The 23,122-nt window shown below is 50.2% G+C and overlaps 9 protein-coding genes across 9 annotated transcripts; 4 read left to right on the forward strand and 5 right to left on the reverse strand.

The window, feature by feature from the left end:
• Positions 1–527: 527 nt before the first annotated feature.
• On the reverse strand, positions 528–1,426 carry GT037_009251 (nad-binding protein; the record flags this gene model as incomplete). The annotated part of the gene is made up of 2 exons (XM_038934298.1): positions 528–761; positions 809–1,426. 2 exons carry the CDS (start codon positions 1,424–1,426, stop codon positions 528–530), a joined length of 852 nt encoding a protein of 283 aa, XP_038783100.1.
• A 358-nt stretch (positions 1,427–1,784) lies between these two features.
• GT037_009252 (alpha beta-hydrolase) lies at positions 1,785–2,914 on the forward strand (the record flags this gene model as incomplete). Its single annotated transcript, XM_038934299.1, has 2 exons — positions 1,785–2,094; positions 2,148–2,914. 2 exons carry the CDS (start codon positions 1,785–1,787, stop codon positions 2,912–2,914), a joined length of 1,077 nt encoding a protein of 358 aa, XP_038783101.1.
• Positions 2,915–3,400: 486 nt separating this feature from the next.
• Positions 3,401–5,387, forward strand: GT037_009253 (uncharacterized protein; the record flags this gene model as incomplete). Its single annotated transcript, XM_038934300.1, has 6 exons — positions 3,401–3,553; positions 3,607–3,890; positions 3,958–4,137; positions 4,189–4,369; positions 4,426–4,676; positions 4,739–5,387. 6 exons carry the CDS (start codon positions 3,401–3,403, stop codon positions 5,385–5,387), a joined length of 1,698 nt encoding a protein of 565 aa, XP_038783102.1.
• Positions 5,388–5,521: 134 nt separating this feature from the next.
• On the reverse strand, positions 5,522–6,445 carry GT037_009254 (soluble epoxide hydrolase; the record flags this gene model as incomplete). The annotated part of the gene is made up of 1 exon (XM_038934301.1): positions 5,522–6,445. The coding sequence occupies one exon, from the start codon at positions 6,443–6,445 to the stop codon at positions 5,522–5,524; it is 924 nt and encodes a 307-aa protein (XP_038783103.1).
• Positions 6,446–7,594: 1,149 nt separating this feature from the next.
• Positions 7,595–12,258, forward strand: GT037_009255 (carbonic anhydrase; the record flags this gene model as incomplete). Its single annotated transcript, XM_038934302.1, has 7 exons — positions 7,595–7,700; positions 7,752–8,146; positions 8,385–9,806; positions 10,183–10,693; positions 10,742–10,944; positions 10,994–12,042; positions 12,090–12,258. 7 exons carry the CDS (start codon positions 7,595–7,597, stop codon positions 12,256–12,258), a joined length of 3,855 nt encoding a protein of 1,284 aa, XP_038783104.1.
• A 536-nt stretch (positions 12,259–12,794) lies between these two features.
• Positions 12,795–16,148, reverse strand: GT037_009256 (peroxisomal membrane protein; the record flags this gene model as incomplete). Its single annotated transcript, XM_038934303.1, has 5 exons — positions 12,795–14,102; positions 14,513–15,062; positions 15,110–15,512; positions 15,562–15,941; positions 15,991–16,148. 5 exons carry the CDS (start codon positions 16,146–16,148, stop codon positions 12,795–12,797), a joined length of 2,799 nt encoding a protein of 932 aa, XP_038783105.1.
• A 1,474-nt stretch (positions 16,149–17,622) lies between these two features.
• GT037_009257 (uncharacterized protein) lies at positions 17,623–18,712 on the reverse strand (the record flags this gene model as incomplete). Its single annotated transcript, XM_038934304.1, has 3 exons — positions 17,623–18,022; positions 18,083–18,153; positions 18,203–18,712. 3 exons carry the CDS (start codon positions 18,710–18,712, stop codon positions 17,623–17,625), a joined length of 981 nt encoding a protein of 326 aa, XP_038783106.1.
• Positions 18,713–20,182: 1,470 nt separating this feature from the next.
• On the reverse strand, positions 20,183–21,163 carry GT037_009258 (uncharacterized protein; the record flags this gene model as incomplete). Its single annotated transcript, XM_038934305.1, has 2 exons — positions 20,183–20,385; positions 20,434–21,163. The coding sequence occupies 2 exons, from the start codon at positions 21,161–21,163 to the stop codon at positions 20,183–20,185; spliced, it is 933 nt and encodes a 310-aa protein (XP_038783107.1).
• Positions 21,164–21,857: 694 nt separating this feature from the next.
• On the forward strand, positions 21,858–22,607 carry GT037_009259 (uncharacterized protein; the record flags this gene model as incomplete). The annotated part of the gene is made up of 2 exons (XM_038934306.1): positions 21,858–22,199; positions 22,257–22,607. 2 exons carry the CDS (start codon positions 21,858–21,860, stop codon positions 22,605–22,607), a joined length of 693 nt encoding a protein of 230 aa, XP_038783108.1.
• Positions 22,608–23,122: the final 515 nt, after the last annotated feature.

Consider the following 23,122-nt stretch of genomic DNA (forward strand, 5'->3'; position numbering starts at 1 on the left):
GAGTTCGCTGACATCGTGGTCTCGTTGCACGAGGAGATCAAGGCTTGCGCCACAAAACCGGTCCTTCCGCCAAATGCTTGGAATGTCATGTACACCAAGCTTTCCACGAATAAATACAAAGACTAGGAAGTTGCCAAGATACGTATAGTAACAATCCGGGGTAATGGGCGGAATTGAGAATAGACTGGGGAGCGGACCGCTAGGTGTTTCGATCTTGGCCGCTGTGAAATGCTCCGATTGGTGCAAATTGCTATAGCATGCCCGCATCCGGCACTTTTCCGCCCCACACAAAAAGTCCTTTCCATGCGCCGGTCAAAATGGTTTCTAAGACAGCTGTCAAGCGTCAGGAAGGGCTGGGGGCGCTCTCAATGGGCGTGCGGAGGATTCTAAATCCTGAGGCTGAAACGTAAGGCTGCTGCACAAACCGGAAATCGCTCGCCCGAGAAGTGCCGATCGACCGAGGTTTCCACGCTTCTCAGCACTCTTCATCATCCACTACCTGCCACCTAGTCGCATGTGCTTACGCCCTAACCGTTGACACTGGCACTCTTTGGCATACCAATACCTACCGCAGCTGTTGCACCAGCGTCAACAGGCAGTACCGCACCTGTCATCCATCTCGCATGGTCTGAAGCGAGGAATGTTACTGCGCAGGCTGCATCCCATCCGTTGCCCTCTGTGCCGAGTAAGCTCCTCTTCTTCCGAGCTTCGCGAGCTTCTTCGCTCATGCCACCTGCATACATCATGGGTGTGTAAAGCATCTACCTGGTGTCAGTCCGCTGTCGTACGGTAGTCATAGGGTTCATACGCCAGGACAAACACAATTCACCCTGATGCCATCAGGTGCATGATGCGCAGCCATTGCCCTCGTCATGTTTACCACTGCACCTTTGCTGGTCGGATACAACAAGTGTGGTGTTCCTCCTTTCAGCCCGGCGACTGAGCCCATGTTGATGATGCTGCCTTTCATTTCGCCATCGTTTTGTTGCATAGCCGGTATGCAGTACTTCACCATCTGTACCATGCTGGTCACATTGATCTCAAGTCCCTTTGCCCAAGTTCCCATGTCAACATCGACCGCGGTTCCTGTTGCACCAGCGATCCCGACATTATTGACCAGGATATCCAGCTTCCCAAACTCTTCCAGTGCTTTAGTCACTGCTGCTTCGCAATCACCAGCTTTGGTGACGTCTGCCTCCATTGCGATAGCTCTTCCTCGGTGTGGTTTCGACGCTGCCATCTCTGCGGTCTTCTCCGCCCAAGGCATCTTGAGGTCCAAACACAGGACATGGCAACCCTCATCGGCAAGCATGATCGATATCGCACGGCCATTACCAATGCCGTCACCGTCGCATCCTGCCCCAGTCACGATTGCGACTTTGTCTTTGAGACCACGTGGGGGAGGTTCTGATGGAACTGCCGCCATTATGTTGGTCCGGCTCAGGTGGGGATATGACGTTATCTCCAGGAAAGTGTCGCAGATGCCGTCCAAGGTCGTTACTTACAAGAAACAACCTCTAGGTCAAAGATGTCGTGGTCAATGCACAAGCTTATCGCAGTGAATTAACAACGTTGAGAACTTACAACAGCCAATAGTGGTGTTGGTGGCATGTAAGTGTCAACCTCGGTACATGCGGGGTGACGCTAACAACAGGGCGCATATGTCGCAGCTACCTAGGTAGACGTGACGCGTTCATGCGAGGCTCGTACGAAGTCAAATCACTTATTGACATCGTCTCGCTGGAGCATCCCCTCTCAACCCTATCACTCTTTCCACATCGAAAATGGCTTTGGATTTCTCGCAGTATGGTGGACCCTCCGAGGAGTGGCTGGCAGTGGAAAAGACATTGCCCGCGCGAACCTACGACGTTACAATGGATCCGCATGTGCTCAAAGAAGCTGTCAATGCTGAAAGAGAAAGTCGAGCCGCAGAGGTGATGCCGCTGTTAGCACCACATGTTCAGGTCAAAGACTATACCATCCCAACTCGCGATGGCTCAACTATCGAAGCTAGATCGTATAGGTCAGTCAAGACAGACACGTCAGAAAGGCTTCCCGTGTATCTCTACTTCCACGGCGGAGGCTTCATATTTGGTAATGTCTTTTCGTGTGTAGAGTACAAGATGGTGTAACTAATGGTTACATAGGCACACTCAGCAGCGAGGATCCTCTATGTGCGCAAACTGCCATTAAGACAGGGGCAATAGTGCTGAACGTCAACTACCGCCATACGCCAGAACACACCTTCCCAACTGCTTGGTACGATTCTCAAGATGCATTCGCTTGGCTGCACAAGAACATAGACGAAATTGGGGGAGATCCATCCAAAGTCGTCACGGGTGGCATTTCAGCAGGTGGCACATTAGCAGCATCCCTCACACTCGAGCAACATCTTGGAAAAAGTGAAGTGATTGCAGGTCTGCCCACTCTAGCTGGACAAATCTTGATCATCCCCATGGTTGCCCACCCAGCCACATACGACCAAGGGCCCGGCAAGCTGCTCAAAACCTCGTCTTATGTCGAGAACGAAAACGCACCCATATTGCCGAAGAAGACTGTCGACTTCTTCACAAAGCTGCTGGACACTGCTAAGGATGCTTCACCAGATTTGAAAGACACTAAGTTCAACATGGTCAACGCGGCAGCAGAGGAAGTCAAAGGTTTGCCTCCTACAGTTTTTGGTATCGCGGGCTTGGACCCGCTTCGCGACGAAGCTTTGCTTTATGCGAAGCTACTTTCAGAGGCAAATGTGCCGACAGACATTACAGTATTCAAGGGCGTTCCGCATGGTCACAGGCGATTTGGCAAGGCACTAAAGGCGTCTGAACACTGGGATGAGTGTGTCGACGGAGGCATACTTTGGGTACTTTCTAAGCCGAATGCCACTGGGAAGTTTGACGTGAAACTTCCGTAATTCTCATCAGATGACGATGCGGGCTGTAGTAGCCGATTGTAGATAGTCCCGTGTCGCATTAATGGCGTGTACCGTCAGGAAGGCATCCAATAGATTCGCGTCGCTTAGATTGAGGATGCATGCCCAGGCGTCCCAGGGGTTTGCCAATTTCCAGCTGTAGTCTTTGTGACGACAAGTACACACATGTGTCCACAATCTTCGGTATTGTTTAGCACTCTTTTCTTGTGCTAAACTCCTCCGTGGATCACATTTGGATCTCACGCAGACAAGACTGAGCTCAAGACACGCTGAAGGCGGGGTCAAAGGTACGCTGAAGGCTGAGCTGAACGCACACCCAAGGCTGAGTTCAATGCGCAATCCAGAATGCAACGCCAGCTCAATCTGGCGAAAGCGCATAGCCACACTGCGCTGACATTTCAGCCTAGAGCGTGCCATCAACCACCATCCTCCTTATCTCTCGTTCACTGTTATGTCCTCATTGCCCACATGGCAATCACCTTCGGCTCATTTGGCGATATTATCGCTGCAGTGCAGGTCGCGTACGTGCTGATTGAAGCACTCAACTCCCAAAGAGGTGCGAAACGCGAATTCCGTGAGGTTCTGTTGGATCTAAGACTTTTCCATCGCTATCTCGAACAGGTAAGGTCTTCAGAGCCCATGTTGGTCATGCTTTTAGGTCCAACAAACTGCAGCTTCTGTCTTTCTGGCAAACTCGCCGAGAAGATCCTCGTCTCGAAGGTCTCTTCAATGTTTTGCAGCCATCTATTTTTGATGCGAAGGGAGAGATAAGTTCGTTTCTCGAGCACATGATATCTCGATATGGAAAGAGCCTTCTCTCTAATTCAAAACGCAATCCAAAAGATGTGGGGAAGATGCTGCAATGGCGTATGCTGGAACATGACAACGTTGCGCGATTGCAAGACAAACTTCGGAAGAGCAAGGAAATTATATCCATGGTTCAGAGTCAAGCTAACATGTACGTCTCGCTCCAATCAACAAGATTGAAGTGTGAGCGATTTGATCTAACCTGAAATCTCCCAAAGGATTATGGAGGAACAAGACCAACTGATTGTGATGGAGAGAATGGACGCTCTCGCAGACGCTGAGGCTGAGACTGCAAGACAGCTCAATGAACGCATCGATGATCTTGAAGGGAAAGTTGAGAAGCAGAGTGAGGTGCTCGGTCTGATCTCTCGTAGCATCGGAAGCATCAGTTCAACGATGTAAGTCAAACTCATAGAAATCGAATCACCTGTAATGACTTATTCTACCAGCGCCCCGATCGCAAATCTTGTTGTAGACCTTCCAGGCATGTTGGCGAAGATACATGCCGAACAACTGTCTCAAAGGCTCATGTTTTTCAATCTAAATCCATTTGCCCAGAACTCTGCTATTGTAGAAGATGCTCTTGGGTGGAAATTCTCAATACCTCTAGAGTTGATTAGTTCTTGGAATGTGAGTAGGTATCAAGAGAGAACATGATGTGCATCTCTAAGTCTAACGACATACAGACACTCCACTCTATCCTCATTGATAGATTTTCCAGTCGACCAGGTTACGACCTCGTCAGGGATCGCCGCTATGCGATAAGGGATGACGTCAGCGGATTGGACATCCGTCAGCACAAACCCCTGACCTATATGCTCCGTCCTGGTCAAAAAGTCAACATGTGCATGGTCTACTTTACCGATAACAATGACACATTGACGTGTCCTAGATGCAAGAAGTCGACTCTCTGTGCAAATAACCTAGCTTTCAAATGGTAGGTGCTCTATCGTAGATTCTGTCGTTTTACAGATGAGTTCGAACTAAAGTTCTGGTCAGCTCAGATCCAAGGTGCGAGATGGAAATCCAACGCATCGAAGAAATACACGATAATATCGAAGAAACACAAGATGATACCACAGCTCTCAATGACAAAATGAATGGCGACGCTACCCAATCAAAGTTCAGAACAGCTGGCAACATGACGCAGCCTGATTTTGAGGATGAATTTCCTGCTCATCTAGTCACCATGCCCAACATAGAAGAAAGCCCAGAGGTGTTCAAACGAGTGCGATTTCTGTCTCGCTGGGAATTTCGACTTGAATCACGAGGACCCTTGAGATACAAAACTGGTCAATACAATTGGTGGAAAGCGCGTGGTCCTGAAGCCATGCCAATGAAATTAGCTCTTGCTGCTGCCTTACGCGAAAATCTGGATGATCGGATATATGCGGGCGCAGGACCCAGCAGGTTGGCGAGATCTATGATGATTGGCCTATGGTTTGTTGGGTCGACATTGCAACAGTCGAGACCAATATTGGTCATATACTCCATGACGAAGAAGGCACGTAGGGAAGCCTGGAAATGCTCTACAGGAATCGACTGGATTAGAGCAAACCCATCGCTCATCGTTCTCACAAGCTGGAATACCGTCTTCTACCCTTCCATCAAGAGGTGTTGTAAGAGAAAATATGGCACGCGCTTGTAGAAAGATGGTTGGAAGCCAGGGGAAAATGTGCCCGATCAAGTACAAGTTTCTACATTCACCCTGGTGTAAGGATCCTCTTCACTGCCAGACCGACCTGGATGCAATGCAGTAACTATTTCGAGACTGGAGCATTCTCAATATTTGGCAACAAACCCCAATACACCCTTCACGAACCCTTCAGGGTTCTCTTCAGCGATGTAATGCGCACTGTCCTCGACAATCAACATTTCCGCACCTTCATGATACTCCTCAGCCATGCTTGCCGCAGACTGGGCCAGCATGAACTGTCCTCCATTCATCAGCAGTGAAGGTACTTTGACCTTCCCATATTCAGTCACCCAACTTCTGTTCTCCTCTGCGTCTTTCTCAAAAGCGCGATAAACCTCAAGACCGGCTCTGATAGCACCAGGTTGCGAGTAGGCAAGCGCATAATGTTCCAGGTCGGCAGGTGAGATAGCTGCGCTATTGTACGAGATCTTGTCGAAGAAGTGCTTGAGATATTCTCGCTCTTTCCCAGCGATCAGAAATTCTGGTAGGTCGGGTACTCGGTGGAAGACGAAGTGGAAAACGTCGGGAGTGCCTTTGACGTTCTCGTAGCATGATGTACCGGGCAGTGGACATTCACCCCAAATAACGCTTCTCACGTCGTTGGGGTAGCGTGATACATAGGCGAATGCGATCATGCCACCAATGTCGTGGCCTACGACGTGGATTTTCTCTTTGATGTCGAAGTGTGTCTGAATCAATATGTGCAAGTCCTCCGCCATCTGCGTCTTTTGGTAACCGGTTAAGGGCTTCGAGGATTGTCCAGCGCCTCGGTAGTCGGGCGCAATAATTCGGTAGCCGGCGTCTGCTAGAGGAGTGATGACATGGCGGAACTGATACGAGGTTTGAGGGAAGCCATGAATGAGCAGTATGACACCCTTCTCTTCCGTCTTAGATATCGCTGGACACTCGATGTAGTTCAAACGTATCTCCTCGCCGGACGTTGCAGTGATTGAAGCGATTCGCTGACACCAACGTGAGGTATCAATCGCTGGAGGCTGCATGATAGACATGATATGTGAAACTGCTTAGAATGAAGAAAGCGTTAAGAGGTATAGGAATCTCGAGACGGCATGTTATACACTTGGGTATACCCGGTGGTGGAAATCCATCATTGGATTTGTAAGACATGACGCTCTTGCAGCGTCATACCAAGATGCGAGATACATGGCTCGAAGCTGGGATCAGGTAGCTATCCTTGGACCATGACCTGAGAGATTGTTGTTACAAGAGGGTGAAATTCTACTCGAGAACTGCAGTGGCTTATATCGTAGTAGTAACTTTACTCGGATCCAAAGCGTTCTTCTTGCGTGGTACGCGCCATTCCGTTTTTGGTATGGTATCTCCGGTCTGGTCGAAGTAGTAGACGAATTGATACATTGCTCAAAAACATCTAGCGCTATCATCAGTTCCGCACATTCGAGATCCATCGCACAAAGATGTACGGTAGTCGGTAAATTCTTCTTTTGATCTTGGCTTTCCGATGTAGGCTCCTACCTATGTGCTAAGCCATTAGGCCACGACACTTGACCTCATCCTTTGCAGCGACAGCAATTGACAATTCGTTCGCTATCTTGTTCAACTACCTTCACAAGGCATGCCTAGGCTGGGTAGATGAGATTTGTCCGCTCACGTCTCAGAAGCCATGAGTCAGTCCGAGGATCTCCCTTCCATGATATCCAGTTAGGCTGCGACCGGCATGACAACAAGACACGGGAGAGATCGGGAGCTGGATAGAACGGCGCGAAGCATTGAACCGTTATGAGAGAAGGAATGAAGGACGGGGATCAATGGAAGATCTGAAGATGGGCCTGCCACACGCTAGGGGTGTTGCCCCACTTTTTGGCGACATGCCTGAGATGCGCCTAAGGACCCTGCGGGAGTGACCAATCAAATCATGCTCTTCTTGGTGCCACTGTGCCGGGAGACGTGGAGCTGCCGTAGAGTCTGTCGCATGTCGTTCTTCCATCAACGCCAATTGTATCAGTTCAGTAAGATGGCGAAATTCACCCCCGCGATGTCGCGACCCTACCGAGATGCGAAAACTACACGGCGCTTAATCAGATAACGGCATGGCGATATATAAGGTCGCAGGCCGAAATGATACATACCACAATAACCCATCACAACTACCATACGTTCTACTAGCCCCATTACCGACGATGCCGACCCACGGAGAAAGAAACCTGGAACTCGGGAATCAGGCGTATGCTGCCTCTTTCGACCAAGGCCATCTAGCACTTCCACCTAGCCAAAGATACACTATCGGTAGGCACAAACCAACGGTCTCTATCGTCATAAACTGACTTGATGCGACAGTAACATGCATGGACGCTCGCATCGATCCCACCGCTGCATTTGGTATACCTCTTGGAGCTGCCCACGTAATACGCAACGCCGGCGGTTGTGTAAAGGATGCCTTCCGATCCATCGTCATATCGCAACAACTTCTTGGAACAAGAGAAGTGATACTAGTCAAGCATACAGGATGCGGCATGCTCACATTCGACAACGACATTGCGAGAGCCACGGTCATGAAGAAGAGAGGAGAAGTGGCTGCGAGAGAGGTGGAGACACTTGACTTCCACGCTTTCCGTGATCTAGAGATACAGGTCAAGAAGGACATACAATGGCTTCGGATCAAAGCGATTGAGGAGAACATCAGGTTCAGCGGCTGGATCTATGACGTGGAGACAGGGAAGACAACTCGGATTGTATGAACTGGCTGCTTGGTCGTTCATTGAGTTTTGCAAATTATACCCAGGATAATGTAACAACATCTTATGAGCTTTCCTAGCAGATGTGCGCAACCGCTCTGTGTTCTTCGAGGTTTGGAGATAATGAATTTGGAGCAGTTCTAACAGCTCGCCCATTTCCTATTGGGGGCTAGCTTCCCCGCGGGCTAAACTCCCCGCAGCCTGACGCGTCGCGAACTCCAGTGACGTGTCGTAGTTTCCAAAGTTTGCTCTTACACGCGACGACAAGCTTCAATCTCCCCTGCCTGCACTCTCCACGTCCGCTCTTAATGAAAAAGCATTGCATCTTTGTATGGCAGCCAAGGCAGCGTCGCTTGGCGGGCTACCAGACGAGCTGGTACTGGAAATTCTGAATCATTTCCATACCACTCGCTCATATGAGACGCAATCCACAGCCTTCAAAGATCAAGAAAAGGAGAGAACACGCCAGTCCGAAAATCGCATGCTCAAAGGATCGCTACGCAATCTTTGTCTAACGTCCCGTCATGTTAGCCGAATAGCCACCCCAATTCTGTACGCATCGTTCACGGGAGCTGTTACTCGATACGGTCTTACGCCTCTTAACCTGTTCCACAAAAGGACGTCGGCCTCTAATGCTTCGGGTCGCAAATGCATAGAGTATCTGCAGTATGTAGAAGTCCGACTCGAAGATGATCAAGGCAACAGTCTTCGCGCCGATACTCTTGAGCCGGATGCCGTTTACCAGGCAGCATATTATTTTCAGTTACTAGCACATATCATAAACTGCGCGCCAAACTTACAACACCTCTCTCTTGTTGTCATCGAGACTGACAATGTTTCCTTTTGGAAACACATTATAACGGAAGAAGATGCAACGGCTGCGCTCACACAAACGACAGCGATCAGACAGGAATTCCGGAAGCTGCGAACTCTGTGTATCCAGATGCATATAGACGTTTCCACCGACCATAGTTCTGGATCGTTCGACCAGATCTGCTCCGTTATGTCGAGGGCTCCCGTGCTTTCTGACTTCCGAGCTCATGGTGTGGCGACATTCGCGCTGCCAGCACAGCCGCCCGAGCTTAGCATTTTCAGTATGCTCAAACGTCTAGAGATCACCGAGTGCATGCTCGAGATAAAGGAGGTCGTCAGAATGTTATCGGCGTGTAACGAGCTACAGCATGTTGTTTGCTCATGGGCTTTCCTCGATGACACGACCGGAACAATATCAGACCTCTACATTGCTCTGCTGCATCACACCGAAACTTTGGAAAGCTTACGTCTCGATTTGCGTCAAGTCAGAACCATCGACGACGATTTAGATGAGTCTCAATGCTTTGGTAGCTTTCTGCCGTTCAAAACTCTTAAGACATTGGCTGTATCGGATTATTGTTTTCCTGCGCCCTCTGATTCAATTTTAATGGCTGAGCTGCTACCACCGAGTTTGACAAGCTTCACAATGCTAACCGGGGAATCCGACGAACTTTCAGGCCAAAGCACAGATCTTACGCCCGACCTATGGGTTTGGGCCAAGAAGTATGCTTCGTCAGGCCTAAACCTCGAACACTTCATCGTTGAAAGCTACAAGGATGAGATAGAGACTCCTGGTATCACGAAGGCCTTTTTGGACCTGGGTGTGCAATTTGAGCTTAAGGAGGTACCAGAAAATATCTAGACGGGTTTGGAGATGGCAAACGGTTGAAGGGCCGGAAGATAGTAATGACGTCCGCCTCTGAGAGCCGCGACATGTACACTGAATGAGGAAAGAAACACGGCCTACCCAAACGCACGTATCGCGCTGTCATTCTATGCTTACTTGGAGAGGCAGTGTTGGTAACGCCTGGCGATACAGATGCGGGCGGCCTATAGCAAGACTCACGTAAAGATTTACCTAAATCGCACTGCCGTCGACCCGACGACAGAATCTCACCTTTACTTCAAAAGTGACCATTGCGGCCAGGGACTTTCTCACGTGTCAGTGCCCCTCACTAAGTCCTGCACGTCCATATAAGCCTTTTTCTCTATTACTCCAGGCTTTCTTTTCTTCTCGCCACCTAGTCAGCCTGCACCAGCTCGAGAAGCAATCGGTTTTCGATCCAGATCTTACAGCCTCAGCAGCAGCAACAAGAGTTGCTAACATGGCTATCCCGAGCGGTCAAGCCGCTCACTTGGACGTCACTGCATTTTCTAACGAAGAGACAGTTGTCGCGAACATGAGATCTCCCAAGAGAGAGACTTCGAGTCAGGACGACGCCTCAGTCCCCGATTTTGTGCTTGACGTACCCGGAAGCTCTGTGCCCGATTCCGAGAGGTCTGGAGAAGCCAAAGAGCTAGACTGTGTCCAGGATTCAGCAGATATTGGGACACCTACTCTCGATTCTGCCTTCCCATCGCCCAAGCTCGCCGCGAATGGCTGCCAAAGCATTATCTCTATTGGTGAAGACGATGTTGGGAAGGACATGCATAGCAAATCAGCTGTAGCGAGCCCGGTTCCTATACAAGACCAGGGAGAGCATTCCAACGGAAAGGCAGAGTTGAAGCATGGTATGTCTCGATTCTATCACGGAAAGCATTGACTGATTTGAGAACAAGCATCTCCAGTCGCCAAGAAGGAATCTCTCATGACGTTTGCCCTGGAAGCTCGGCGCGAGATCGTCGAGGTCGATACCGAGACTGACACAGACACGACTATCGACGCACCGAAATCCTTCAAGCTGGCCCACAGTCTACCTCCTCATGTGCGACCCGAGTTTCAACCACCACCAGCGCGCCAAGTCGGTCTTAATGACTCAAAGGTATGCTCTTGTAGAGACCTTCGGATACATTTATGACTGACACGTCTAGCACATGGTACCACCAAACGATGTCGCCCGAATCAACGAAAGCCCTCGAGCATCTCGCTCCCACTATATGTCACATCAACCTAGAAGCGACCACGTGGACCGAGAGCAGTTTGCCCGTGTCAGCGCCCAATTAACAAAGATCAAGCATGAACTTGATGTCGAGCGCAATAAGAACTTGCGACTTCGGACAACCATCGAGGCCGAGCAACAGCAGAAGGTTGAAGCCGCGTCTTCGAAGATGCTTACCAACCTCCTGCGAGAGCAAGCTGAAGCTCTCACGCTCAAAGCCAAGGTCGAAGCTAGGGAGCGTGAACTTGACTTTCGGGAGCAAAGAATCTCACAGCAGGAAGTTTACCTTTCCGAAGGCCAGCAGCAGCTCTGGTTTTCTCTCGAAGCAAATGGTGTTCGCCCTATGAGTGCAGTGGATATGCAGCACGCACGACAAGAAGCCGAGCTGAACGCTCAAAAGGCCATGGCTGACCTCAATGGAAAGCTTAACATCAAGATCGAAGGTCTACGTCTTCGTGAATCAGCACAGCAGATGCGCGAACAGCAGTACAAGGCTATCATCCGCGATTCGCTCAAGGACGAACTCGAGAGCTCGCTGACCGATGAGAAGGCTGAAGAGATTGCTGAAATTGAGTACAACAATGGATATGGTGCAGGCAAAGAGGTCGGTAACAAAGAATCACAAGAGAAGTTTCGCCAGCGAGGCTTCTTAGAAGGTTATGGCGCCTGTCACCGTACTCAAATCACCCTGAGTAAGTGTCGCCAGGGTCTGATCGATCGTGACAGCCCTGAGCTAAACTTCCTCTACGATGCCAACCATCCACACAACCTCTGGAACATCGGTGAGCTCGTCGGCCGTCTGGAGCATGAAGACAACGCTGAGAAGATGAAGAACGTGGCGAAGAGGGAGTCTGCAGTTGAGAAGCCATTCATCAACACCAAAACTGCTAATGTCGCTGATGAGCCCCACGACATGAATGGTAAGGTCATCGGGCATACCAATGATACCATGATTCACAAGCGAGAGGAGACAATTAGCAGGTAAACCACCCGCCACTCCATCTTTTACTTGGACTTACACTCTGCAGGATGCCACTCGCGCGTCCTACCTTCGCTGCCGAGCTTCGTGGTCCATCTGCTACACACAACGGCCACATCATTCTCGCTAACAACATCGCTTCACCAGCCGCCAAGAAGACCGAACAATCCATCGTCAAAGATGGGGAGCCTGTCGTGAATTTGATTGACTTCATGTAAGTCGGTCGCTGGAAGGGCTGGGGTGTGGACGGGGAGTATGGGGATGGCTGGACGGAAGGGTCGGGGCATGAGGTTTGAGGGCGACAAGGGGCGCGGAGGTAACAATGGTTGTGTCCAAAGCTCAACAGGATGACTACATTGCCCTAGCTACTCTACCGTCGCCTTGCGTATGCTACTTGGATACCTCCAAGCCCTTGCATAACCTCTACCCCAGCATGCCGCCCGATCGGGTTAGAGTCCGCCTTGAGGATGGCTGGCGGGCAAGGACTAAAACTTGTGTCTGAAATGAGCTACATGATTGAGTTGGCACCATTTAGGTACTGACCATATGGGACGAGAAACTAGATGTATTTAAAGTTATCAAAATATCCACATGTGGAGTTTGACGCATAAATCTTTTTTCCTTGATATGAGCATTCTAAAAGTAGATTCTGACATCTACATTACTTTTCTCCATCTTTATCTTCCGGTCTAGAACATGTTGAATACCCCCATCGCCAGCCCAAAACCACACTTTTATGACCATCTAATATACCTCAATCCTGCATAACGCTCCACCCCTCGCCGCCTCTCCTCCCGCCAATTCCTCTTCCACCCCTTACAACCGGCCCATGGCCCCTCTCACCCAACATAGGTTTCCTCAGCACAGGGCCATTCGGTCCCTGACCAAACGCGTCAGCCTGCTCTTGAGCCTCCTCTGTCAACTTCGGTTCATTCGCACCACCACCACCACCACCCTCCTTTGCCTCTCCCTCCTTAGCAGGCCACTTCTTCGCAAAGTCCTGCGCCCCACCCCCAATAGCCCTCATCTCCTCGTTCTCCTGGCCATCTTCCCTTGCAGCATACTTCCCCACGATATCCAACAACTCCTTCTCTCCCTGCTTCTCACGCTCGCTAGACCAGTTTGCATACTCGTCCCACCACCAGCGATGCGTCTCTCCGTCTTTTCCTAGGTACCCTGCCGTGCCATCTTCCTTTACACGCGCAGCCCATGGCTTATCCACAATGTAATGCAGCACAGCGACCTGATCGTCGACCCATATATTAGTATGCCAATATCTCCACGTCTTCAATGCATTCGTTTTCCAGGACAAAGTACTCCAGCGGCCATCAAAAGCCTCGTTTAAGAAATCCTGATCAGGGAACTTCATAGCGCGGAGTCTAGTGTTGCCAATTTCCTGAAACTTCTGGAGGACAAACTCAGCTAGAGCTTTGCTAGGGCGATAGAGAAAAGTCCCCGAGTTGAAGTTGGACAGCGTGTAAGGTTCTGGTCGCACTTGAGCGAGTTGTTCCGGGGCTGTGAGTTTAGCCATGGCGCAGTTCTCCGGGTTCCATTCAGCAGGGGCCCAGGAGTCATGGTCGAGGTTGCAGACACAGGTGTGTACGGCCATGGTTCGCATTCCGTCGCCACCTTGCAGGTAGGCGTCGTTTTGCTTGTTGAAGATTAGGGGCGAGGGGTTGGAGAAGATCATCATGTCGGCGTCTAGCCAGCAGATTCGTTCAAATTTCTGAGGCATGTCCCAAAGGTCGAAGACGCGCAGTTTGGTCCATGTATCGATGAAGCGCTCGGCGACCATGCCGTGTTCTGTTCCATCTTCAGGAAGGCGGAGGTGTTCTACGGGGTGGAGGACGATGTTGGAATGTCTAGCTTCGGCTTTGAAGGCGTTGACTGAGGCCTCTGGGAGTGTTTCAGGCGTGTAGGTTATGATGAGGGGTGTGTTTGGTGAATGCTTGTTGAGTGTATAGGCTAGGAGGATTGCGCCGGCGAGATAACTGGGTCGAGTGAGGAGAGTTACATATGCATCTTTTCCCTGTTGGTCCGCCATTATGAGTACCGATGGGCTCTTGGACCGTTATTGTTCTCCGATATTTTCAATGTCAGAGATATAATGACAGGGATATCGAGAGGTACATGGAGTCGCAGAGGTCTACACGAGTCCCACCAAAGCAAGAACGCGCTGACGTCACGACTCACGTTCCGAGGCCGGAATGCACAACTCTTGTGATCGGAACCTACTGAGGACCTACACATTTTGGAGAGGGAATGTACTGTGTAAATTGTCGTAGTAGGTTTCACGAAGATATATAATGTTACAAGTTCAAATTACGGGTATCTCAAGAATCCTACTTCGACAACAGCCATTTCACTACTCAAACTTATAATACAATGTCCTCAAATCTTCTTCCCATCCTCTTTCGCTAACGCCTTCCCCCAAGCGTTCTCGAATGGGTCGTCCGACTTAGGAGCATCTACCTGCTGTACATCTTGCAAAGCTGCAACTTCAGGCACCACGCTTGGCTTCGTCAATTGTACAGGAGCGGGACGGTCCAAGGCAGCAGCCTCTGGGCTTTCGTACTCGAAGTTGCTAGAGTAGACCACAGCAGCGAATGCCTCCAGACCACCAACAGCTTCGATAGCAGCTAGATACTCGTTGTTCGCTCCGCTTCCGATACTATGCGCCTGTCTGCAGAACACCGCTAGACTGTTGGCGACCTTGGCCTTGACGTCGTGGCCAACAATCTCCTGCACACGAGCGTTGCTATCAGAGACAGGCGGGATCTTGTATGAGAGTTGCGAGATCTTGACATCGACGAGGTGGGAGAAGGCCGCATCGAGGAGCTGTGTAAGGACATGGGCAAAGGCAGGCGATTCGATGAGGTCGGAGGTTTCATCGATAAGGCGACGAAGAGAGGCGGTTGTTGTGGGGGATGTCGACTCAGATGATGAGGTCATGCCGGACTCTTGAAGGACATAGTCTTCCTGGTCTTGCGGTGGAAGTAGGAAAGCGAGCCACTTGCATGTTCTGTGGGGAATTAGCTAATGTCATTACGCGTTGGAGTGGACTCTTACCTTCGCTCTTCCTCGGTCGCACCTTCGACTCTCTTGCGTACTTCCAGTGTAAGTTCAGACAGCCTTTCCAAGGTCATCTCTTCTCTTGGGTTCACAAGGCCGAAGACGTCCTTGACTGCGACCCTCACTTTCTCAATAAGATCTATGCATCCCTTGTGTAGCAGCCACCAGCTCAAACTAAGGTACCTGCGGTTCGTCTCGAAATCATTGCCGTACGCCTGCTCGAAGTTGTCGTCGTCGTTGTTTTCTAGGTTGATCCTTGAGCCTTCAGTGGTCGGCTGCGGTGCGGCCAGGGACACGACGGATGCGAGGTAGTTTCGACGGCCGAGGAGGTTCAGTTGAATGCGAGTGAGAAGCGTAAGGAGAGACAGGGTGTAGACGAGGGTGAAGGCTCGCGTTATTGCTGGTCATGTCAGCATCACAAGTCCCGATGCCATGTACGGGGCACATACAACTAATCTTCATCTCACTCCATAGCTGTGCTTTGCTCTTCTTGGACCTCCTGTCCTCTCGGGGCTCTGGACTGCCCTCGGCTGGTCCCGTATTGCTATCGCCCTCTGTAGCGATTTGGCTGGCATGGATGAAGCTGTCCGTCTGCAGACTCGAGCTTCTTGCGTCATCCTCGGTCGTGTCGGCTACACTCGGAGGCGCTGTACTCGCAATCTCGCTGGGCCCGACGCTACGTGACAGGCGCTCTGCCTTTTGTCTCTGTAGCTCTTCCAGCACTTGCTCCACGGGGATGGCATCGAGTATGTTCTCGGTCGCGGTCGGTAGGATGGCGAGGACGGTGAAGGTGCAGTCTTCCTGGTTCTGTTCGAAGCGGCGGCGGAGACTGTAGAGCCGTTAGAAGGTGCTCCTTGATAAGAAAGTATGGAGCGCACTTCTCTTTCGCGATGCGATCATCGCTCATGCGCTGCCTCGCCTCCCCGAGCTTGCCCAGCACATACTGCCCCGCCAGATAGCCGGCGCCGAGCACTCCGGCGCCGATTGCGAAGTTTGTGCGGTTGCGCCTGAGCCAGCGACGCGTTCCTTGTATCATGTTGATGGTTGAGAGGGCTATGCAGCCCGCGTACTTGGGGGTGGAGCAGGCGTCAGTCGCGTGTGGGGAATGTCGGAAGACCACCCAAGATAACCCAGGGTCCCGGCTGCTGCTCACGGGCCTGTCAATGCAGCGATGCGTGATACAAGGAATCTCTTTGTTCAAATACTCCCGTCGTAGCAATTGTCGCAATAAGTGATTAGTCGTGACTGATGAAGCAGGTGCAGGCCTTCAACATCCACCGCATGCGAGGTTGGTCTCGGGTTACACCAAGGCTTCGTGATTGGGCCGAGGTCCATTGCCCAAAGGGGAGACCAAGCCCAGCGCCGCTTTCGCTCCGCACATGTTGTCATCGCCTCCAGACGCTATTTCATCTTCCCACTCAAAAGGATAAGGCCTTCTCGTAGCAGTATATCATGTATCAAATTGTACTATAATGACGACCTCCCCCTCTATTGCAGCTCATCGTATGTTGCATCCAATTCGTGATAACAGAAAAGCAACGCGTCTTTCAATGTATTTATGGTATAGACAAGTCGAACAAAACTGAAGCCAAAACATCAAGTCGTTAAGCAATTCGTGAGTCGTAATCCTTCAAACGCATAGCGCGTCATTCAAGTGGGCGGGATGTCGCAGTTGGTGTTGTTACTGTTGTCTCGGGCGAATCAGAAAGAGAAGTCGTGCTCGTGATCGGAGACGAGGCTTCTGAGCTAGACGACCTATTTGATGCTGATAACCTGTAGAGGCAATTAGAACCTGTGCGTGGATTTCAATGTCGCTTTGTAGGCTTGGCCATAACATGGTAGAATGCCAGTCGGAACATATGCTAGGTGTAAGTAGCAAAGAAAGTAGGACCGGAACAGGATAGCCGGTGACGTTGAGCCAAAACATGAACAGGGCGATTCCCCAGCGAGCATACTGAAGACATGCTAGTAGGACTTGTGTCTACTAGCAATGACGGCAGCACGGCCCAGGGCCAAAGCCTAACAGGGAGAAGCCAGTCGGCAAACAGATGTCTGGAAAAGAGGGACGACGTTGAATGAACAGGAAAGGAGCAAAGGTCGGACGATACGAACGTCTTGATTGTAGCGATAACTGCTTGCTTTTAGCCATTGAACATACCCATTAATAACCAATAGAAAGGCTCATTACTGCGTAGCAGCGAACCTCCTAAACTCTCAAAGACTCAATTGGGTATGCATGTACATCCCGGTTTGATGCCCATAGCAATCAATGACAGAAACTTCCGTATCCTTGGGCTATTTTGTGGACCCTGGTATGCTGTGGTCCGAAAATCCTTCCTTGGATCAGAAGTCCTGGGATCAGTCCTCGCGGTGGATATAAGAAATAGAGAAAAGCTTCTTGTATGACAAGAAGCAACGTAAACATGAATAGCAGTGGAGATAGTCAGGATAGCCTATCTCACTGTTCCAGTCAGCGGTAAAAGGTCGTGGCACCCAGCAGCAGTTCATCCTTAGTTAGCTGCAGACATGTAGTCTGTAGATGGGTTCCAAGGTCGTCCATACGAGCCTTGTGAATGCAGGAACGCAGAAGAATCTCCGGGTTGATCCTGAGGGTCTATAAGACCATCATAACTGGACTGAAACGACTGAGATTCGACGAAGGGGGATTGATCGTTCCATTGGATTTCATGGTTGTTGTATGGAGACCTGGGGTAAAATCCAGTGACATGTGAAGGTACGTACCCCGATATCTCTGACTGATTGCCTTGCTGAATTCCCTGAGTCTCTTGAGCCCACTGCGGGCTGCTTGGTGCTGTGACCGACTGCGACGAGTCTTTTGCGTCCTTGCGAGCTCGAGCCAGATCTTGATCGTTGTGCGTGGTCACCATAACCGGCAGCGTTGCCCCGGGTCTTAACATATCGGCTTAGCATCATGATGGCTGACTGCTGAAGTTGAATTTCACTACTGACCTTTGCAAAGTAATGTCGTCATCCCGGAGGGTCTTTCCTACAGGCATGGGGGTTGCGATGACGTGAGTGCACTACATCATGTTAATTTTGGTTTGACATGAACGCGGAACTGGTTCCTACCTTGCCCTTCTGGCGCTTGCACTTTTCACAAGCACCAATTTTTCTTGTAGTCTTATAGGCAGATCGTTCCGCAGGTGTCATCTTGCGCTTCTTCTTCGGCTGTATCGCAAGCCCTCCATCCACAACACTAAACACATGTTGCTGACCAGTTGCAATCTTGGTGATGGTAGGAGATTGCTGTAGATGATGCTCCACAAGTGCCGGCGACCTGTACGAACTGCTATGTGACAAAGAAGGCGAAAGGCTTCTTTGGTGCTTGCAAACATCCAGTTCCTCGGGACCTGGATGGGACGCTTGAAGAAGTATAGCTTCGTTCTGCATCGACTCAAGTTCGCGGTTCAGAAAGTCTATGGCGGCCAAATGCTTCCGCTGGCGCATACTGGTACATTGTGGATATTGGTTTTTCAAAAGTTCGTGTAGAGCATCGGAATCGAGTGGCTGAGTGAAAGCCATGCCTGCCCACGGCGGAGTCTCGTCGCTCGTCGGGTGTATCCGCTTGATGGATCTCATATTGAGGCTACAAAGGCCACAGCAATTAAGTGAGATATATCAGGTCGGATTCAGACAGATATCGCAAGACTCCTGGAATATGATACCCGTATTTCAGCTATGCCACGTATCAGTAATGTTCAAGCAGGGGGCGCTGGCAATCATACATAAAGAACATTTTCATTGTTCCTAGCCCAAGTGCGCTACTCCAGCGTCAGCATAATCATGTTCCCAGGCGAGGCTTTGTGGAGTGATTCTAAGTACAGACCGCAAGGCGTCTTCGCTGTGGTCATGACAGGAATACCCCGCCGATGATCACGAACGAACCGTCGTGATCTCGGCAGACAGCAATCTAGCCTTTCTAATCCACCATAGGTACTTACATGATAAGGTATGGTTCGTTCAGGGACGGTTTGTATTGATAGTGAGCTTGGAGGGGAATCGAATGTGTAAATAAGTCACCGAGGTCACCAGACGTGTACACTACCGAGCCCCAGGCAACGATAGGATATACGGAAGGAACAGAGCTAGCCGCACGGTGTCTCGACACGATCGATCGTAGGTTAGCCGGTCGCAGCGGCGTCCTAAACTGGCCAGACATTCTTTCTACTTCGTAGCAGTTCGGATATAAGCATTGCACCATCATAGCAAGCTTGCAGATGATTCGTGCGGAAGTCGGCATCGTGGATCATGTTCACCGTGTAACTGTAATGGCGTCGACTTGTAGGCGCAGCATCACGGAGGACCATCTCGCTTCCAGAATGAGGCGCAGTCAATTGGCCAACGAGCTTCAGCCTGCTGTCATCTTGGGCACTCTGACCTTAAGATTGGGCAGCGATGCAGACTCTGTGATCAACGCATATAATATCGAATTCTCAGTGGTAGCTGTGCTGCTCGTATAAATGAAGCGTGGTGGGTGTATCGTGATGCGCGTGGATCCCGCGGGAATGTGGTGCAGCCTGGGTACGCGTCATGACAGCGCCAGTTTCTTCTACCCTTTCATGGTAAGACAACGAACACCGCGCGATAGTAGAATGAGGCAGCGTTTGTGTAGATGACGAGCATTAAGTGTATGACAGCTGGTGGCAATGAAGAGGGAACAGTTGAATGGGTCCCGGTGACGACTCCAGTCTGGGTCCGGGTTAGACCAAACCAAGCTAGCGTCAGATTGAGATGAAGTTGCGACCAAGGAACGCGCTCATTGTTCTCCCTCCACTGCCTACCATAAACCTTATCGTCCGGCATCTGGGAGAATTTCGGATTAAATGGAATTACAGGTTGCTTCATGAGCATGAGCGATGTGGTGTAATAATCGGTGGCTATCAAACCGAGACTGATCTTCTTCATGCTGCAAGACCATGCCAACGTCGGAAGGGCTAGGCAGTATGCTCCAAGAACAAGAGAAAGCATATTTTCCGTATACTTGATCTTTTGTAAGTATTAGAGAAGCAGCTTGGGCTAGCATTCAATTTGTGATCATTGAACCCAAATTCATGCGCCTTGTCCTGCGGCCGAAACTCCGCCTACCCTATAACCAAATTTGAGCAAGTCTTGTCCCTCTATCTGTGTCCTCTTTCCTAGCAATTCGTCGATATCCCATGTCGCACCCAGCAGTCGGCCGTTCAGCCACATCCGCTTCTCGGTGCTTAACCAAACACAAAAAGCGCCCCCGAGACCAATATCGTCTGTGAGATCTAGAAAGTCAGTATCCTTCATTGATTCAACAGTGAAGATACACTTACAAGGTCGAAAGCTATCTGGTGTAGTCTTGTCTGCCATTTCCGTGTTGACGGCGCCAGGGTGTACAGCAACAGCCAATATACCATCCGCACCGTATTGCTCTGACAGGAACTCGACAAGACGTGCCTGCGCGAATTTCGAGATACAATATGCTGTGTTCGCAATATGCCCGTTTACGATGCATGCTCCAAAGGAGTTGATAGCGATGAAGGTTCTAGCACCATCACTTTCCTTCAGTATTGGAATGAAGTGGTGCGCAACAAGGTATGTACCCTGTACGTTGACGTCGAACACATCTTGGAAATCTTGTGGATCTCCTTCCTCGACTTTCAGCACTACCGGTCCTGAGTATCCTGAATTGACAATGACAACGTCCAGCCTTCCAACTTCTTGTCTTACATCCTTCGCGAGCTGCGCAACGCTCGAATTTGATGTAATGTCGACCTCCAGGCTTTTGATGGATACTGATGGATTCAAGTTCTTGGCTTCTTGTGCGACTGTCGCTAGTTCCTGGCTTGAAGATGACCTCGCTGCCAGGAGGAGAGACGCAGCACCTGCTTGCGCGTAGGCATGGGCAATACCGGCTCCTATCCCGCGAGACGCACCAACTATGAGTACGTTGAGTGGCTTTGGTAGTTTGTTGGAGGCTGGGTCCAGGACAGCAGTGGGTTTGCTATGTGTCGTCTTTGTGAAGCCGCTGGCGAGCGTAGTATCTTTTATTCGTTGCGACATAGTGATCGGTCCAAACATTCGTGATGGGAACATTTCGACAATTGCTGTGGCCGCCCACTGATATGCTGGCGCGCCTTATGTGCATCCTTCAGGCGACTCAAAATGACTCATTTTGAGCCGCGTCCTGAAGGACAAACTCGTTTCGAGCAAGGCTTCTTGTACTTCGCCATAGAAGAAGCCGTTTCGCCATATCTGTAGATGTTCTTGGGTGCTCGATATTCCGTCTCTCAGAAACATCGTCAGCGCAAACGTGAGGTTCTGAAGCGGAGGCAGGCGTATGACGTGCCACGCTAACCTAGCGTGACTGAAGTGTGGGGTTCACCTTTCACTCATTTGGGAAAATTTCGTCTCCCTCTTCGATACGTGCTTAATCTTCTATCCTACATTCCATGACCGATGATGGTTCTCGTCGCCATAATGTGGTGCTGCAGCTAGCTTGGGTAAGCATTATCGTATGTAAGCCCTATTTAGATATGCATGAACCCAGCCTATGGGATACGGACGACCTGCATAACCATTATTCATATGCAGCTAGATAATAGTGAGCGAGGCTAACGAAACTCTTGACGACATTGTGATTGGAAGCGTGTACTACCACCAGTGAGAAATATAAAGTCGAAGCCTCGCGCCATGAACAGAGACTGGCTTTCCATCGAGCAAAGCATTTGATACTCAACACCTCAAGCATTCCAAGATGACACGCACTCTTATCCTGTTTGGCGCAGGACCCGGCATTGGCGACAATGTCGCCCTTCAATTTGCGTCCAAAGGTATCGAACACATCATTCTTCTTGCGCGCAACACAGAACGCCTCCAGAACGAAGATGCGCCTTTCGTCGCCAGGAGCACATTCCCCGTCAAAGTCGACACACTCCGTGTCGATCTCGCAGACACAAAATCCATCCCAAGTGTACTCAAGCAGCTTGACAGCATGACCTCAGGCGAAGACATAGAAGTAGTGTTTTTCAACGCTGCTCGCATAAAGCCAAGTGAAGTACTCGGTGTCAGTGTTGAGGAGATTGACGAAGATTTCAAAGTGCTTAACTCCCTTTTCCAATATCAACAATATCGGGTATGCTAATGGAGATGATAGACGAGCAACCTCGCCCTCTACGTCATAGCACAGCATTATATTCCCAAACTCCAGAGCCTGGCTAAGTCCAATTCTACGTCCAAACCTGCGCTTTTCGTCACCAATAGCCATCTGCCTTGGGATCCTATACCGCAGCTGCTCTCGTTAAGCTTGACAAAGGCTTCGCAGAAGAATATGGTAGAGAGCTTCAACCGTGCTTTCAGTGACAGTGGTGTGCACATCGGGCTGATCTCTGTTGAGGGATCTGTGGCGCCTGAGAATAAAGTGCTAAACCCGAAGACGATTGCAGAGAGGACAATTGAATTCTGGGAGGGAGAGAAGGGCTTGGCTATTCACGTCAAGGAGGAGTAATGGCTGTGAGATAGGATCATCCATTTCGGGGCGATCTGCTGCAGTTGTTCAGATCGCTCGGCTTATTGTTCATCCTTTCTCGTACCACTCACTTCAATACTTGCGTTGCATCTTTCCTGCCTTCATCCACTCTTCCAATCCTTCTGGGCATATGATCCTAACGTTATAGCTTCGTTCAGGAATCTACTTCAGCCTACCAGCATCCATTCTCTTGCGATCAGCTTTGTCATCTGTCAACCTATTTTATCCTGTCCCCCGGGTCGCGAGTGAACAGCGCACAATCATGCAGACCACTTCCCCTACAGATTCTCAAGTCAGTACCGAGAGGGAAACCATAGTAGAAGGCATGTTGTCAAGTAAACCAAAAGACATACCGATGATATAGCTTGATCCTTGCCTCGGAATGCTCTTCATGGCAGATAGCCGATATGCGCCGCGGATAAGCACCATACTGTTTCTGGTTGAGACTTCGGAGATCATCTTCATCAAACGTTGGCCGCACGATTACATTTGAA

This window comes from Alternaria burnsii (genome assembly GCF_013036055.1).
Source record: "Alternaria burnsii strain CBS107.38 chromosome Unknown 700, whole genome shotgun sequence".
In the NCBI taxonomy this organism is placed as follows: domain Eukaryota; kingdom Fungi; phylum Ascomycota; class Dothideomycetes; order Pleosporales; family Pleosporaceae; genus Alternaria; species Alternaria burnsii.